At 32.4% G+C, this 18,256-nt stretch overlaps 2 protein-coding genes across 2 annotated transcripts; one reads left to right on the top strand and one right to left on the bottom strand.

Moving 5' to 3' along the window:
• Positions 1-5,910: 5,910 nt before the first annotated feature.
• Positions 5,911-6,231, top strand: LOC130990028 (zinc finger protein 2). Its single transcript, XM_057914230.1, has one exon. It carries the CDS (start codon positions 5,911-5,913, stop codon positions 6,229-6,231), a length of 321 nt encoding a protein of 106 aa, XP_057770213.1.
• Positions 6,232-9,945: 3,714 nt separating this feature from the next.
• Positions 9,946-13,694, bottom strand: LOC130987683 (xyloglucan endotransglucosylase/hydrolase protein 15-like). The gene is made up of 3 exons (XM_057911292.1): positions 13,202-13,694; positions 12,923-13,116; positions 9,946-10,358 (listed from the first exon to the last, which is right to left on the bottom strand). Exons 1-3 carry the CDS (start codon positions 13,481-13,483, stop codon positions 10,019-10,021), a joined length of 816 nt encoding a protein of 271 aa, XP_057767275.1. The 5' UTR covers positions 13,484-13,694; the 3' UTR covers positions 9,946-10,018.
• Positions 13,695-18,256: the final 4,562 nt, after the last annotated feature.

Genomic DNA, 18,256 nt, shown 5'->3' with positions numbered 1-18,256 from the left:
GATATTGTTTGGACAACCATCGCTGGGAATTCAAGCTTTTTGCTTGAATTGATGGATTGGTGTTTAATAATTGCCTAGTAAAATATTGTTTCGAAATTCAGATGTTCATTGAATTTGAGATTTGATTGTGAGAGCATCTAAATTGATTTGGTCAACAATTTAAATTTGGAGAATGTTTTTTATCTGATTTAGTGAATTTTTAAGATGAGGATTGCGTATTTGAGGATTTTTGTAATTGGAGCATAGATGATCAGTAAAAATTAGAGGAATTTTCAAAAATTGTTAAGAGGTGAGTTTTTGTTGTTAATGTTCTTGAATTCACAACTAGATTTATGAATTCACAACTTAATGTTCTTGAATTCACAACTAGATTTATAAATTTACAACTAGATTTACCGGCTTTGGTTGTGAATTCACAACTTAAAATAATGTTGGTTGTGAATTCAAGTTTTGTTGTTGTGAATTCATAACTAGAAATAGTGTTGGTTGTGAATTCAAGTTTTGTTTGTTGTGAATTCATAACTAGAAATAGTGTTGGTTGTGAATTTACGTTAATTCACAACTAATACTATTTATAGTTGTGAATTCAAACTTTAAAACTTGAATTCACAACCAATATTTATTATTCAGTTGTGAATTCGAGTTTTAAAGCTTGAATTCACAACCAAAATAAATTTTGGTTGTGAATTCACTGGTTGTGAATTCGTGGGTATTTGTAAAAAATTTATATGCAAGGGTAAAATGGTAAATATGGGTATTTTTTTAAGTTTTTATATTAGTGGGTAAAATTTATTTTTACTATATAAAAGTGGCTATTTTCAAAATCCACTCTTTATTTAAACCGTCAAAAAATATCACGTGTGTTATTTATTTGTGATAATTTGAAGCACTAACTTACTAGTATATCATATGCAAAGACATATAGCTAGAGACAACAATAGCCTAGGGCTGTGTCGCGGCAAATAGTATTCAACGCTATGAGAGATACATAAAAGCAAAATAATATATAAAAAAAATTATATGGTTCAACTTTGAGCCAATTACCCTAGTTTTGTTTCATTAATTTCGTCAAAAAATTTGGCTAAAGGGAGGCCCCAATAAAAGGAAATTGGCTTTAGTGATAACTTTATTAAATGCGACAAAAAAAAAAAAAAACCATTTTCCAGTTGTCGACATTCCACAACACCAATTTCTGAGCTTCTAATGAAAAACCCCATCATTTGTTCCCACCTTAAATTCATCCTTATCTTTTACTACAGTTTTTTTTTTAAATGTTACACACATCATTTCGTGAATCGTGACGTCCTACTAACTATTCCTAAATAATATTTTCATTTTTGTTATATTTTTTTACGTGTACAAAAAATAATCTTTTTTTTTCTATAGAAGTTATTTTATAATATAAAGCAACTTACTTATTTACTAGAGTAAATAAGGCGGATTCAGGATTTGTTGATGAGGGGGCTGAACTCGAAGGTATTGTATAGAGGTTCGAGGGCGGTAGCCCCCGAGTCAATTTTTTTGGACAGTTCGTTTTTATGTCTAAATAGAATTTTAATGGATTTAAGATTAAAAATCAGACATACGTGTACACTTGTACTCTTTCTATTGATTCTATAATAAGTACATAGAAAGCACATAAAGAACTACATCTATGAATTTTAATATATATATATTCTATAAAAATAAATTAATTTTTATTATTATATTAAAGATTTTTTTATGTTTTCTGAAGGTTGGACTGTGGTATGAGTTGAACAATGTAGATATCAAGTTAAATATATGCAATATATATATATATACAAATTAAAATCTTTTTTAATTGTATATTATTTTTCACTTTTTCATTTTCTTCGTTATAAACACGAGCGGAGACCGGATTGTCGGTAAAAAGGCGGTGTTCACAACCTGAATCTCACCTTTTTATAATTATATACTCATTTGTCGCACCCTAAATTTAAAATCTGAATCTGTCATTGTATGTTGAGTTCTTGAGATTTCTACTGAGTTAACTTCGGTGAAAGTGATCCAGTTTATTATTGATTCGTAACAAAATCTAACAAATTAATGCGTAGCTTCTCCAAGTACGATACGAGACAACTTAAACGACAATTAATTGTGATTCGATTTGGAAAAGGAATTAATGTCGTAATTTGGGGGAATATTAGGACTAAGTAAATTCCAACAAGATACAATTCTGCACAAGATTATGTTGTGTCCGTATATAACAGACACTACGCATCGCAATTATAGCCGACACACATTTAATTAATTAATTAATTACTCCTCCATTTAAATACTTTATTACTGTAATTATGTTGAATATTCCAAATACTAAATTTGTTGAGAATGTCAAATACTAAATTTGTTGAGAACTGAGAATGCATGCGAACACGTGCAAGTGCTAATAAGTCAATAATTACACGAATAAATCAATGTAAATGCATGAATAGGCATTTTCGTCTGAATTCGAATCCCGAAAGAGGCGAGATTAAAACTATAATAATTGGATGCAACTATTTCATTTATATGGATTTATTCGTTATTCTTATTTGCGACAAAAGAATATAAATTTCACTGAAACCACGTCATAATGTAAATTTTTTTTAATGATAAAAAATTTAGTCGTTACAAACAAAATTTCGATCGTTAAAAACTGTTAACGATGAGAATTTAAGTCTGAAATCGATATTTAGAACGATTGAATTTTCGATCGTTAAAAAACGGAATGACCATTTAAATAATGACGTATTAAATTTGTCGCTAGTCATTTTAACGATCGAATCTTTATTTTCAATGCCGCCTTTTCGATTGCTTTTTCTAGTACAGGGGTAGATCATATTTGAAAAATTAAATGTAATAAATTCAGATCTTTTATACATATCCAAATCTTTTCATGGGCACATTATATATATGGGCTGCAGCGATCAATTCCAATCATCATAAATAATTAAATAATACTATACGTAATTAATTAAATAGTCAAAAGATGCAAAGTTAAGAGTGGAAACATGTGCTAATTGATGAGGTGATCTTTTGATGCCATTCGTCCCCTAAAAGTTTCACACACTTTTATTCAACCATGTGTGTATGGGGGATGAATGTACGTATGATTATTTAAAGCTTACCAAAGTCAGAAAATTAATTAGAAAAAAACTAAACATTGAATTTGGACCCTTTTCACTGCAAAACGCAGACTAATCCAATAATTTAGGATTGTAGCAAAATTAACCCCTATTTAAAGTTATGAATTTGTAATTAAATTGCAAGTTGAGGAGAAGCTTCGTTAATCATATTGAAATGCCATAAATTAACAAAAGATTTATTTCAGTAACAGTGAAGCGCAACTCAATTGATAAATAAACTGTTTATCGTTCTGGAGAAAATAAGAAATTATATATTATTAACTCAAAAAGAAAAGAAAAAAAGATTGCGAGTAATAGCGATTGAACATGCAAATGGATAATAATTTTACGAATTTAATAGCATTATGTTTTTATAGTAGTAAAAAAATAATGTAATGTAAAGTAAGCATCAAAATTTGGGTGATATGCAAAAAAATAGTCAACGCAAGAATGAAGTCGTTGGAAAAAGATACGATTCGTGAATCATCGAATTGATCCCACTAGGAGCATCCGAGTATACATCCCACTAATTAATCGCATTTCCGTATCACGCCTCTTCCAAGTAAATATAAATCTGCGAATAAGCTGCTTGTAATCGGCCACAAATAGTATATTCTGTTAATAGGGTGAAATTTCTGCCCCCTTCATGATTCGAACAAATTTGAACGACTATTCATGCGTTATAAGCGACATATTTGCATATTTATATTGGCTTATTCGTAGATTTATACTGACTTATTCGTTATTTTTCTTTCACACGATCAACTTAATAAATTAATATTAGTCATAGGATTTGAATTAATATTAACTTGACGGTTTAGATTTATTCTCATTTCTCACCATATTTAGCCATCTTCGTCGGATCATTCTCTCCCTCTTTCTCTCTCTTACTATATATATAGGGATTGGTTATAGTGAAAACCGCAATTTAAAATGAAAATTGAGATAACACTGCACTGGCGTGTAAAGTTACTGCATTCGGGAAAAACAAAAAAAAATATAAATTTCGCTTCCTCCAAGATTCGAACCCAGATCCATTAATCCATCAAAATGATGCATTCACCGTTGATATTCATGATCCAAGGATTGAGGATGGTTCTCCGTTCTCATTTTAAATTTCGGTTATATGGTTGGGTTCCAATAAGAATCATATATTTTTGTGAAAATTGAGAACCATACACAAATACTGCATAAAATACATGAACGAGAAGGAGAGATCGATCGTGTCGTGAATAATTATAAGACGTGGACAATCACATTAATTAATTGATCAATTCTGAAAATGTGATATATGTAACAAATTAATTATGACATTTGACAAGATATAATTAATCAGTCTAAGATTAGGATAGGTTTAGATGTGATAAGTTGATTAGTGTATTTTGCGAGTGTGGTTCATCATCAATTAATGTAGTTATTGATGTACTTTGTTACTTTTCCGTAAAGAGTGTATAATTTGTTTACGTAATTGATCTAGTCAAGAAGGGCTTATGTCAATCTCCACCAATCTTTAACTTCAATTGGAAAATCTATCCAACCCTTCATGTCCTATATATATGTAAACATATATAGACTCTTATTCCAACTCTCGTTGTTCAGATGAGATCTTCTGTCCCATAATTTACTGTATTATGTCGTGTCCCATTCTCAATTTTTTTTAAAATTTTAATTTGTTATATTTTAATATAACTTTAAGATAATCAATAAGATTTCACTCATCTAATTACGATTTATAATTATTTTTTATATTTATTTTGAGAAGCTTATAAGTTCTTGAATAACTTATTTTATCAAACAATTTGAAAGAGTTTATAAGCTTAGTCTCATAATCTTTTAGTACATCGTAACGACCGGTAGTACGTAACTTGGCGCGTGACAAAAAAAATATACTATAAACTTTAATTTTAGGGTAAATGTCATATTAAACCTCAAACTATACCCGCTTTATCAAAAACATCATGAATTATGAGAAATATTTTTAAAAACCCCAATTTATTAATTAAGTTTGTATAAAAAATATCATGCGTCCATTTTTCGGTCTCCGAAATCATGATGTGGCTCGTCAGATGCCTCCGTATGATTTATATTTTATTTTTTGTAAATGACATGACACAAAATGACGTCGTTTTTTGTCATTTCATTGAAAAAAAAAACTTAAGTACACGCTCGACAAACTGACCGACGACACGATTTGAATCAATTAACGTGATACAAAACAACGTCGTCTTGTGCCATATCAAACTACACCGGCCGGTGACACCTGACGAGCCACATCATGATTATGAGGACCGAAAAATAGACGCAGGACATTTTTGATACACGTACACCTAATAATTTGGAATTTTGAAAAACGTTTCTTATAATTCAGGATATATGTTTTTTATAAAACGAATATAATTTAAGGTTTAATACGAAACTTACCCTTAATTTTGAAGGGAATGGAAATTATATTGTATATATTTTGATGGACCGACAATGGGATGAAGTGCTGCCATTACTGGAGGCCGACAGCCTTGGGTTGTTTACTCACACCTGAAAATTCTGTCTTCTTTCTCACCTTGATAAACATATTTTTTCACTGTTTGCTTCCTATTTCTGGGTGCTCCAGATTAATATACCATTTTCCCATTTTCACATATCTCTCTCTCTCTCTCTCTCTCTCTCTCTCTCTCTCTCTCTCTCTCTCTCTTTCTGTGCGTGTGTGTGTGTGTATAGTGTGGCACCATTGTGTATATATACATACACAACATATTCATTTAAAGCAACATCACTTGCTAAGCCAAAGATGAATCACTACGAGCCCAACACTTCCCTTAACCTGAGCTTATCGAGCTCGGCGTCGCCGCCGTCGAGCCCGGTGCGGGTGTTCTCGTGCAACTACTGCAGGAGGAAGTTCTACAGCTCGCAGGCTCTGGGAGGCCACCAAAATGCCCACAAATTGGAGCGAACCCTAGCCAAGAAGACCCGGGAGTTTGCCCACGGTCCGACCACCTCATCAAACCCGGTTCGGCTCAGCCAGAGGGATGTGATTGGTTATGGGTATAGGGCGTATGTTAGCGAGAATCAGGGTGAGATTAGCCACCTCGATTTGTCTTTGAAGCTTTGAGTTTAATTTTCTCTTGCTACGTACTTTGCTTAATTAAGCTGCTTTTTAGAAATTAATTAAGGCTTAATTGCATGTGTAATTAAAGAAGCTACGGTGTAATTCATCATCGCAACTACTATTCCGATCAAATACAAACTCTCTCTCTCTCTCTCTTGTGTTAATTCATACTCTCCTTTATATTAATTAAAAAAAAAATCTGTTTTTTTTTTTTTTCCCAATATGCAACAAGATGAGAAGGGATAAGTTGATCATTAAGTAAAGAGCAATAAATTTAATTTACAAATATATGGAGTACGTATAATATATTTATATCAAATAAATGTAGACTAGCTCTCTAACTAGATTTCTTTTCCCATGCAATAAAGGAAACGAAAATAATCAATTATTAGGAAATGAGTATTTCGATCCAAGACTTTAAAAATTATGAGAATTCGAATAGGAACCAATTTAGATTACTATTAGTTATTATAAAAGAAAACAATATCGTAAAGGGACTAGTATTATTTATATAATAATTAACTTCCAAAGGGTTGAGGAAAAAATGAATGTGTAAATAAAATTATAAATTTAGCGAGCAAATTTTTCGTCGGCTGTTAATTAATTATTTGTTCCTTTTTCTTCTTTTTAATTATAATATTTTATTTTAATAATTAATTATTTGTTACTAGCTAGCTAAAATTAAACGTGTTTGAATATTAGTACATAGATTTGTCTTAAAACTAGACTGAGACTCAAAGCTAGTCTTAATTTCACATTGACTCTCTTTCTAATTAAGAACTTTGAAGCGACAATACGAAATTATAATTAAGAAAAATATGTGATTGATTAAGTACAATAATGTGCTTGTTGGTTAAGGATGATAAATCAAGAAGTGGGGCCAAGCACCCAGAGTTTGGCTAACCATCTACTTAATTAATTTTTTTTATTTTTTTTTTGCAAAATACTTAAACAAATAAGTTAAGCAAGCTAAATTTGGATGCTGTAAATTCACTATCAACATCCTATATTAGACATATCATGCACATGCCTCTCTCAAGATAATGTCTCACATTTGCACATCCCATTATGTACTAGTGTCCTTTTTATTCTTCACCATTAAGGGCTCTTCACTTCTTTATCACTTAACTAATTTAAATAATTATATTAATTATTTATTTATTTATGCACCATTATTTAATTATGAGCATCATTGACTTTTTATCTTTTTCTTTCTTTCTTTCTTTTATATCTCATAATTAAATTACGATTATGATCATCAACTATACCAATTATACAAAATTCAAATTCCGGTTTGTTATTATCCCCTTTAAATTCAAAGAGAGGTATACAATCAATAGATTATAATTTGATTTTTTTTATATAAATATAAGAAAAAAAAAATATTTTTTTTTAAAATGCCGACAACTTTAATTATATGGAAATTAATGTGAAACCGAATTCATAAGTGAACATCTTCTTTTTTTTTCGGATAAATTACAAAATTAAATAAAGAAATTTAAAGACCGCACTACAGAGAATTCGAATCCAAAATCTTTGACATTAGGCATTAATCCCTTCATCGCTTGACGAACACACACCCATAATTAAGTGAGCATCTTATGATTAAAGACTATAGATGTAGTACACATATAATTTGAAGTTATCAAAGTAAGAATAGTTGCTATAATTAGAAATTAGATTAATCTTACTTTTTTTATGGGAGAGGTACGTTACATCTTACATATAGTGATTCATTGCACGTTTTCATGTCTTTCAATTTAGTACGTGGATTGTTTACACGTGTCAAGTCTAGTAAACACGATTTCACCTCATATCACGCTCTCACAAGCCTCTCTTTTCTAATACAAACACTTAATAATTGTCTACGATTATATATGGTCGAATTTTGGTGCATTTTCTAAAAACATTATGACCTCCCAACTATGTAGAGCAATTACTTAATTACCATTATTTCATAATAAAATGTTCCAAGAGTGACATGATTTTTAACAAATAGTGACACTTATAAATGTCATTAAATAAAATTGTGACATATTGAGTTGCGTAACTATTATGCGTGTCACAAAAATAAAAACATGTCGCTAAATTTAATGACATTTGAAGGTGTAACTATTTTTATGACATATTAAAGTGTAGCTATTTTTATGACATACTATAAAAATACAGAGAGAGAGAGAGAGAGAGAGAGAGAGAGAGAGAGAGAGAGAGATTGACACTTATATGTATAATAAAAATATTTTGTACTAGCTTTAGATGTCACAAAATTTATTACAATTTTAAATATAACAAAATTTACTTACACTTCTATGTGTAACTAAAGTATATATATAGAGACATGTCACTAAAATTATAATATGCTACTAGTATTAGACAATTTTGTTGTAGTGTATATGTTAGTAATTTGTCAATTATACTTTTATTTTTATGTTGCGAGAAAAGGCTATATTTTTGTTCATGTTTGACAATATATATTGTTACAATATATATACATGACAAAATAGTTTCTTAATGGGAAAAAAAAATCCAACAATATGATAGATATGTCTTCACGAGTTTTAATGTTGGGAAACCGTGATTAGATTGAGGTTTTATTTGATTTTTACAAGGAGACATATAAATCCTACACTTCCATACAAATTGTCAGCCATATATTTCTAATTAATAATTGTTAAGGTAGAAAAATATCAAAAAAGCAAACACATACGTAAGAATAATGTTTTCTATTTTTTTTTTCAGATATTGCGTTTAAGTTTCAAACATTTCACAAATTTATGATAAATATAATATTTACGTCTAAACACAACCTTTCATTGAATTAATTAAACTTTTTATAATGTTTGGAGTGAATGAGTTTTGCAATCAAGCTTGTGACTTTGGACCTCACCGGCAGCTTCTAGCTAGTCAATTAGTTGAGTCCATTTCTAGTATTGTTTGTGTTATAGCATGAACACATAATTAATTACTTGAGCGTGTTTGAAAAAAAATAATTTTGATTTTTTTAAATTAAAAAAAAATATCAAAACAATTTATACGAATTTTTATTTTTATTTTGGCCTTTCCGGAGCCTTACCTGGGTCCTTTAAATGTTGTGATAATTAATTGAGCTTATAAGCTAAAGAGGACATTTTTAATTAAAAAGAAAAAGTCATTATCAGATAGAGAAGATCGAAAAGAGATAAAATTAGAATGATATATAATGAAAATAAAAAAATCACAGTTGTGTTATTTTTATAAAATAAGTGTTGCTTATAAGATCATGAGAAAATGAGTTGGGATAGATGAACTTATTTTTCGAGTAGCTTACTTTCACAACTTATAAAATGTTTTTGGGCATATTTTGTCAAACACCCTATAATTATCACAATACAGTAATACCTCCGAATATATATATATATATATTTTAAATATGCATTGCACGATTATAACACTAGTTACAAAGTGCAGAATGTTGAGACATTATTTAATGGGTAAAATGTCATATCACTTGTTCCAGTCCATTTTTCGGTCTCCAATTTATGATATGTGGCTCGTCGAATGCCACCACGTATTTTATATTTTCTTGTGTCAAATAACATGGCACGAAACGACGCCACATACGACACAAAACGACGTCATTTAAGAATGTCGTTTTCTGTCACGCCAGTTGATTTAAATAGCATACGTACATTTAAGGTTAATTTATCCAGCGTCGACTTAAATTGTGAGTAGTTCGAGTGAGACAGGGCCAAATATTTGTACTTTATTGACGAGAATGTATATATATATACACGGTCCGGCCCTCGGTTACCTAAGCGTGACGACACTCGGGGGGAAAGCCGGTGGGGAAGCGCTTAGTGTCGGAGCAGTAGTTATAGATCATGAAATTCCGCTGGGCCCACTTGAGCTTGGCTTGATTGATGCCGGAATCCAAGTGGGGGAGAGGCATCCACGGCCTGTAGCTGAAGTTTGTGTAGGCGGCGGTGAAGGGCGCGCCGCTCCAATCGGTCTTGATCAGCCCGCCTCTCGTCGCCCACTCATCGGCGTTCCAAATGCTCGAATACAGCCTCATCGGCTGCCCCTTTGGGAACGCCACTCCCACCCTCTCCAAGTTCTTGAATTCTCTTATTGGCACGTTGTCCACTGCGAAGCTGCAGCCAACACAAGCCCAACCTCGTTTTATCATTCTATTTCAATTTTAGATGTATATAATTAATTTCATAAAAAATTGATTTTAATAAATAAGGAGTGTTAATTATGATCTACTTATATATATTGTACAAATGAGTTTTGAATGTGAGAATTTTAATTAAGAAATGAATTTGAAAAGAATAAGTCACGATCATTTAAAATATGAAAAAGCTGACGTGATCGTCTAGAATTATAAGAAATGTATAGATGTCATTTTTTTTTCTTTCAGAAAGCTTACATGATTGTTTAATTATTAGTTTTTATAAAATTTACATATATTTAAGTTATACTCCCTTCGATCCATTGAAGATGACTCACTTCTCTTTTTCGGTACGAAGATTAAGGAGAATATGTAAATTGAATAAAAGTGGTACAACCTATTTTTTATGAAAATGAGTTATCTTTAATGGAAAAGATCCAAAAATGGAAAACTAACCATCTTTAATGGAATGAAGAGAATGATAGTTTTTAATGCAATTAAGGAGAAATAGAGTATATTGATTCATTTTAGTGTTTAGATCTTTTTAATTTCAAGAATAAATTTTTTGTTAATACTAATATAGAAATTAGTTACATATCTAAAATTATAATTTTAGTTATTTTTGTGTATGAATTATTTATTTATCTGTATAAATATATTTATTGTTATCCTTTTATTTTTACATTATTTGTATTCTTTATGATATTTTAAAATTATTTCGGGCTATTTAGTTATGAATTTTTAAGACTCCAAAATTACTACTCCCTCCGTCCCATAATAAGTGGTCATATTCTTTTCGGCACGGAGATTAAGAAATGGAGTGTTATGTTTTAATTGAATGGGGCCCACCAAAATTATTGAGTTAATTAAGATTCTTTCATCCTACCACAGTACCACCGGCCCACCAAGATTCTTTCACTCTATCCCTCCCTCGTTCTTCCTGCCGCCGCCACTGGACGGCCGAGCCGTCGCCGGAGGCCGGCGGCTCTGCCTCTCCTCTCTCCTTTCACCTTGGACCTCTTCCTCCTCCCTCATCTCCCGTTCCCCGTCGACCTCTCTCCCTCTCCCTTATCTCTCGCCTCTCCTCGCCGCGCCAAGCCGCGGCCGCGCCCCCTTCTCTGGCGACCCCTGCCGCCACCTATTCCTGCCCGACGTCACTTCTCTGGCGACCCCTGCCGCCACCTCTTCCTCCTCCCTCACCTCACTTCTCTCTCCTGGCCGACAACAGCAGCACCACCACCAGAAATCAACAACAACCACCAACAACAACACCAACCACCACCAACAACAACAACAACCAATCAGCAGCAGCACCGCCAACAACAACCACCACCACCAGAAATCAAAAACCAGATCTTGCCCCCAAACCTCAAATCGGCACACAGGATGCGCCGACCTCACCCAAATCGGCGCAGGCGAGCCCTAGCCCCCAAATCGGCGCACGACCTCACGCAAATGGGCGGCGAGCTTCAAATCCCCCAAATCGCCCAAGGATGCGACGGTGAGAGAGGGAGAGAGAGGGGCTGCTGATCTGTAACGAGAGATAGAGAGGGAGAGAGAGAGGGGCGACTGATCTGTAACGAGAGAGAGAGAGGGAGAGAGAGGGGCGGCTGATCTGTAACGAGAGAGAGAGAGGGAGAGAGGCGGCGGCGGCCGGAGAGGCGAGAGGCGGCGGCGGCGGCGGCGATGGGGGTGGCATCCCGTCGGAGAAGAAGAGAGAGGGGCGGCTGCTCTCTATGTGAGTGTATAGGGTGTATATGTTTATTTTAAACATAATTTAGGGTTTAATTAGTAACTTAATTAATGATCTTAATTAAGTTAAATTATTTCCATTTTTAGAAAGCAGCCACTTATAGTGGGACAGACGAAAAAGGAAATGTGGTCATTTATTATGGGACGGAGGGAGTATATTAAGTCTGGGCTATTAATTTAATTTATTATATTAACGGTTTAGTCTTATTTGTTCAAAGTGAATACTTTATTAAGTCGGGTCTATTAAATTTTAAGTAATTCATCATGAGCTGATCTTAGAGCACTCCCAGCAGAAATTCCAAAATTATGCTCCTATATTCCTCCCTAATGCTTCCCTATTTAATTTTAGGATCTCGATTTTATAAATGCATACACCAGATCTCCTATTTTCTACATAAAAACAATAATTATGTGTGGGCCCTACTAATTATAAGCTTAAAATAAATTTAGGGTGGGTGTAAATTTAAGATTGAATTTAGGTAGGTGTAAATTTTTTTGTGGGCCCCATCCGATTTAGGGGATATGTTGAATGCATTTTTTATCTCATTTTCAATTGTTTTAGCCTAAATTTAGAGTTAGTGATGCATTTAGGTGATCTGCTGGGAGTGCTCTGATCTTAACTCATTTACTCTCGTAATACTTTATAAAGTGAGACTCATTTCCCCACTCACAATATATAACTCTGAATTGACAATTTTTAAGATCCGTGCCACTCTCGAGCGTTCATATTTTCGTGAGACGGAAGAGGAAGTAAAATATATCGTGACCCGTGAAATCGAGAATACAACTTACACGATAGCTTGTGGGGTCCACAGGATAGAGTAAGTGTGGAAATCGGCCGTTGGATCGAACCACAACCGAAACTGCTGCTCTCTCTCCCCCTTCCCTTGCGCGTACACATTCGTATGCATCGTGTAAGGCTGGCCGCTCAAATTCCCCAAGAACTCGAAATCTATCTCGTCGTGATTCGCCCCTTGCGACGACAGCTACCGCCAAAAACCTAATTAAATCTCAACGCCCACGCATATAATATGATGTAAAAATAATTAGAAAATAAAATTGATGAGTTACGTAGTAAGCCGTGACGGTTCCGGCGGAGTTTCCGGGCACGAGCTTGAGCTGCATGTCGATCTTCCCGAACAGGTACTCCTTCTTCGACTGGAAGCCGGAGCCGGAGGCGCCGTCGAGGGACAGCGTCAGAAGCGCGCCGTTGCTGACGATTTTGCCCCTGTCTCCGCCCCACGTGATGTCGAAATCTTCCAAGTAGTTGCTCCCGTAAACCGCCATTGTCAAATGCAGGATTAATGTTATCGCTGAAACACTACTCGTTTTGGAAGAAGGTGAAATCCCCATTTTTTTCTTTTCTGATCTCAAATATCAACCAATGTTGCAAACTTAATTAATTACTACCAAACTTGCGTGTATATATATATATTTGTGTGTGATGTATGCATGAAATCATGGATGAGGGTATTGGGATAATGGAGAAAATTGAGGGTTTTTTGGATTTGGAGAAACCGACATGATCATGCATGAACCAGAGATGAACCTGTGAGCAGCTTGCCGCTGTGGAGTAGATAAGATAACCATAAATATATATATATATATATATATATAGGGTGCGGTTATAGTGAGAACCACACTTATCGTGAGAACATAAGAACCATTAAAATCAATGCATCTATTATATAAATTAATGCATTCGCTATTAAATTTAATGCATCCGAAAATAATAAATTTTTTGCTACCTTCAGGATTCGAACCCAGGATCTGCATTCATCCACCGTAGATTTTGATGATCGAATGGTTTAAAATGGTTCTCTGTTCTAATTTTATTTAGTGGTTCTTATTTGAACCTCTCCCTATATATATATATATATATAGGGTGTGGTTCTAGAGAGAACTACATTATTTGTGAGAACGGGAGAACCATCAAATCTAATGCATCCACTGGTAAAATTAATGCACTAAAAAAATTAAAAAAATGCTCCCTTCAGGATTCGAACACAGGATCTGCATTCATCCAACAAGATGATGCATCCACCGTAGATCTTGATGATCGAATGGCTGAAAATGGTTCTCCGGTCTTCTTTTATTTATGGTTCTTTCTTGAACCTCTCCCTATATACATACATATATATATATATATATATATATATATATATATATGGACGTATTATATATGTGATTTTTAAGTTGTATTTAAATGATCACAAGATCTTCTGTACACTCAGGCGTAGGGTACATCTGAGTCGTATCCGATCCGGATCTTAACCCGGATATAATCTAATTGGACTATCCTACTCGAATGTCAAGTAGTGTTAGTGTTTTTTACACGTAGTGTTAGTGTCATTTGTAAAACAAAATAGTGTCAATTAGTGTTATATTCGAAATAGTATTATTTGTAAAACAAAATAGTGTTAGTGTTATTTAAAAAAAAAGGGTCGGGAATCGAATAGTCCAATTGAATCAGAATTCGGGTCGGGTACGGTACACCGACCTCTTAAATGATTGTATGACTTGATGCTATGATTCAACGAAAGTCTGATTTAATTTGGCTTTGGACATGGTTTACTTTTGTAATTATTATTAATCTTTTATTAAGTAAAATAATTATTTAAAGTTATTAATTCTAGACCTTGCGATAGATCAACCATGCTTACAATAAGTAAATAAGTGTATGGGATATATATATGCCCGCATACAAACATTTATGTATCTTTAACTTACGTTAATGCTCACTTTTATTTCTCTTGAAATAAATACACACACTTTCATTACTCAAACATATATAGAGAGAAAGGTTTGTTGAAAATACTATATATAGAGAGAGAAAGAGAGACATGAGTAGTGAGCATGGTCAAATGTGATGATAAATGAAAATAAATCTAGAACATTATCAAATTATATTTGGCTAATATTAATTTATTTGAATTTATCATATAAAAAAAATAACGAATAAACCAATATAGATTTACGAATAAGACACTTGCAATGCATGACTAGTCGTTTAAACCTATGTTCGAATTTTGAATAGGGCGAAAATTTTTATTTAAACCTATATTCGAATATAGATTTATGAATATTAACTGAATACGTCATTCGTACATTACAAGCAGTTGATTCGTAAATTAACATTGACTTATTCATTATTTTCATTTTTTACGAAAATAATCATTCACACTATAATCTAAGGGAGCGTTTACTTTGAAGTATTAGACTTGATAGATAAAAATAATAAGGCTAATCCCTTATTTACTTTAATAAATTAAAATTTTAGGATATTTCAAGGTCTTTGATTATTTCTATTACTTAATTTAATTTACTCGATTCTTATTTTTTGAAAAATAAAATTGATTTTTTTAAGAATAAAAATAATATATTATACTCCCTCCATCCGCGATATCGTTTCCACATTTACCATTTCAGTCCGTCCGCGATATCGTTTCTACTTCTATTTATAGAAGTAGGGTCCACAAACTTCCACTCATAATAATAGCGAGACTCAAACCCCAGTCACTATATATCCACTATTGTCTATCATTTTTCTTGAAATCTACGTCGTCCACACTATAGAAACGATATCGCAGACAGAGAGAGTATATTTAGCACATTTGTTGCATTGTGGTCCGGTTTCATGATTGCTCCAAAATTAGATGGAGATAAAGTAGAAAAAAATTGTACTTTTATGCCAACTAGGATTTATCAAGTGTTTGAATTTGTCTTGTATCTTTCATCAAAACAAATTTGAATTGTCTTGTATAATGTTTCGTAAATTTATTGCCATTTTCAGAAGTCACGAAGCCTCTTTAAACAATGCTCTCTCAAAAAAAAAAAAAAGCCTCTTTAAACAAATAATATTATTGATATATTAAAATGCGCCGCTTGGTAGCTCCAGATATAAATAAGTGTGTTAAAGCAGAAGCAGACAAGTGGTGATCACATATATCTCAAATTTTATGTTACAACACAATTACACAAAATATGCATTTTGCCGCTTCCTCCAAAGTTACTTTATTTACTCATCTTTAGTTTTGAACGATTTTATGGAGAGAAAAAATAATTTTACATATATATATATATAAGTGCGGTCTAATGAGACCTTTATTTTTGTGAGACACTGAGACCCTCTATATACACTGAATAAGACTTATATATACTGATGAACAAGACAATATATACTGATGAATAATGAAATTAAAAAATTGGTAATGAATAAGACATATATATTGATGAACAAGGCAGTATATACTGAAGAATAACAAAATTTAAAATATTTCGCTCCCTCCAGGATTTGAACCTTGAGAAAAAATTTTGCTCTCTAGATACAATATCAACCTAATGATTGATAAAATAAACGTACGAGATCGTGTCTAAGATCTCACTAAAAATAGGGGGTCTCATTGGAGCGCTCCCTTATATATATATATATATATATATATATATATATATATATATATATATATATATATATATATATATATATGGAAGAGTTCGATGGATAACATTAAATATTCAAAGAACAGAGAACAAATGTCAACCGTTGATCTTATCTAATCTAACGGTCAACATTTATTCACGCCATCTTCAATGGATTTTTATGTTGAACATGTAGGGCGTCGAATCCCAGAACCCCCAAAAATTCAGTATATTTTGATGAACATTCAACGAAATGACTGATATGTTCAATATAATTTGATGAACATAGACGTGTTCGTGTTCTCCATTGAACGCGACTCTCTCTCTCTCTATATATATATATATATAATTCTTAAAATATATTGAGCCAATATGATTAGTTTTGCTAGATTATTATATAATTCAGTTTTACTCTTACTCCTTATATATTTCACATTATAAAGTATTTACATTTTTATTTTGTTTCACCTATATTTCAATTGTTATCTTTAAAAAAAAAATTACACAAGTAAATAAGCAAATTTAAAGACCGCATAACGATGAACTCGAATCCAGGATATCAGATATTGGGCATTAATCATCTACCACTAGACCAACACACACTTACACACTATCTTTTATGTCTACTCACTGCCTTTTGTCATTAAGGGAGAAAATCGAGAAAAATGAAATTTAAGAAGGCGGAATTTAAAATAATTCTATTTATATCATTCTTTATACCTATTTATTTTAAAAAATAAAAAATAAAAATAGGAGTAGTAAATATACTATTTTATCCTCGTCACAATCCCAAATCAAGTACTAATACCCCCATTTTCCCAAAACACAAAGAAAATCCGATGAATAGCCCCAGATTCCTAGGTGATAAAACTTGGGGTTCAATAAAAAGTTTATTTTTATTTCTTAATTTTTTGATTATTGCAGCTATGATAACATATGAAAAGGAAAATGAAAGGTGGAGTGCTTCGACCGCTTCAATGCATCAATTTGAGATGGTGGAAACGGTGGCGGAGAATGTTCTAAAATTATTATTTTAGCCCAAGACACTATAGAGAATAAAATGAAAATTAATAATCCCTTCGTCCCACAAATCTTGACACGTTTTCCTTTTTGGGTCGTTCCACGAATTTTGACACGTTTATATTTTAGGTAATACTATTATCTTCTCTCTCCTATTTTATCACTTTTATATTTTATTAACTATACACTTAAAATATTAATCTACAACTACTTCATTCTCGTGCCGAATCCAAACGTGTCAAGATTCGTGGGACGGAGGGAGGGAGTAAAACACTTTAGAATTTATGAGTTTTGGGTTTAAATGTGACCTCTACCATTTGACTTGGGGCATTGTATATATTGGGGTTAAAATTAATTGGAACTTAATTTTTGCAGGCCCATGTAGAGCTATTTTACTAGAATGAGCTGGGCCTGAAGAAGGCCCAGAATTTAATACCTTTTTAAGCAAGGACACCCCATGAAATATAAAATTACTATACTAAAATTAGCAACAAAATATATAGGAGTATAATTTTAATTTTATTGTTATGGAATATAATGTAAAAAAAAAATGTTGAGAATAAGGTACACATTTTATTATTCAATGAATATAATTTTAGAACTTTTTGTACCATTCATTCATCCATGATCTTCTCTATTTGGTTTTAAATTTCACAGTCTTTCAACATATTGTGACAAGTTAATTGT

The sequence above is a fragment of the Salvia miltiorrhiza genome, chromosome 6 (genome assembly GCF_028751815.1).
Source record: "Salvia miltiorrhiza cultivar Shanhuang (shh) chromosome 6, IMPLAD_Smil_shh, whole genome shotgun sequence".
Lineage (NCBI taxonomy): Eukaryota > Viridiplantae > Streptophyta > Magnoliopsida > Lamiales > Lamiaceae > Salvia > Salvia miltiorrhiza.
Note: the sequence above shows the minus strand (reverse complement) of the source record. Positions and strands in the feature narration are given on the sequence as shown.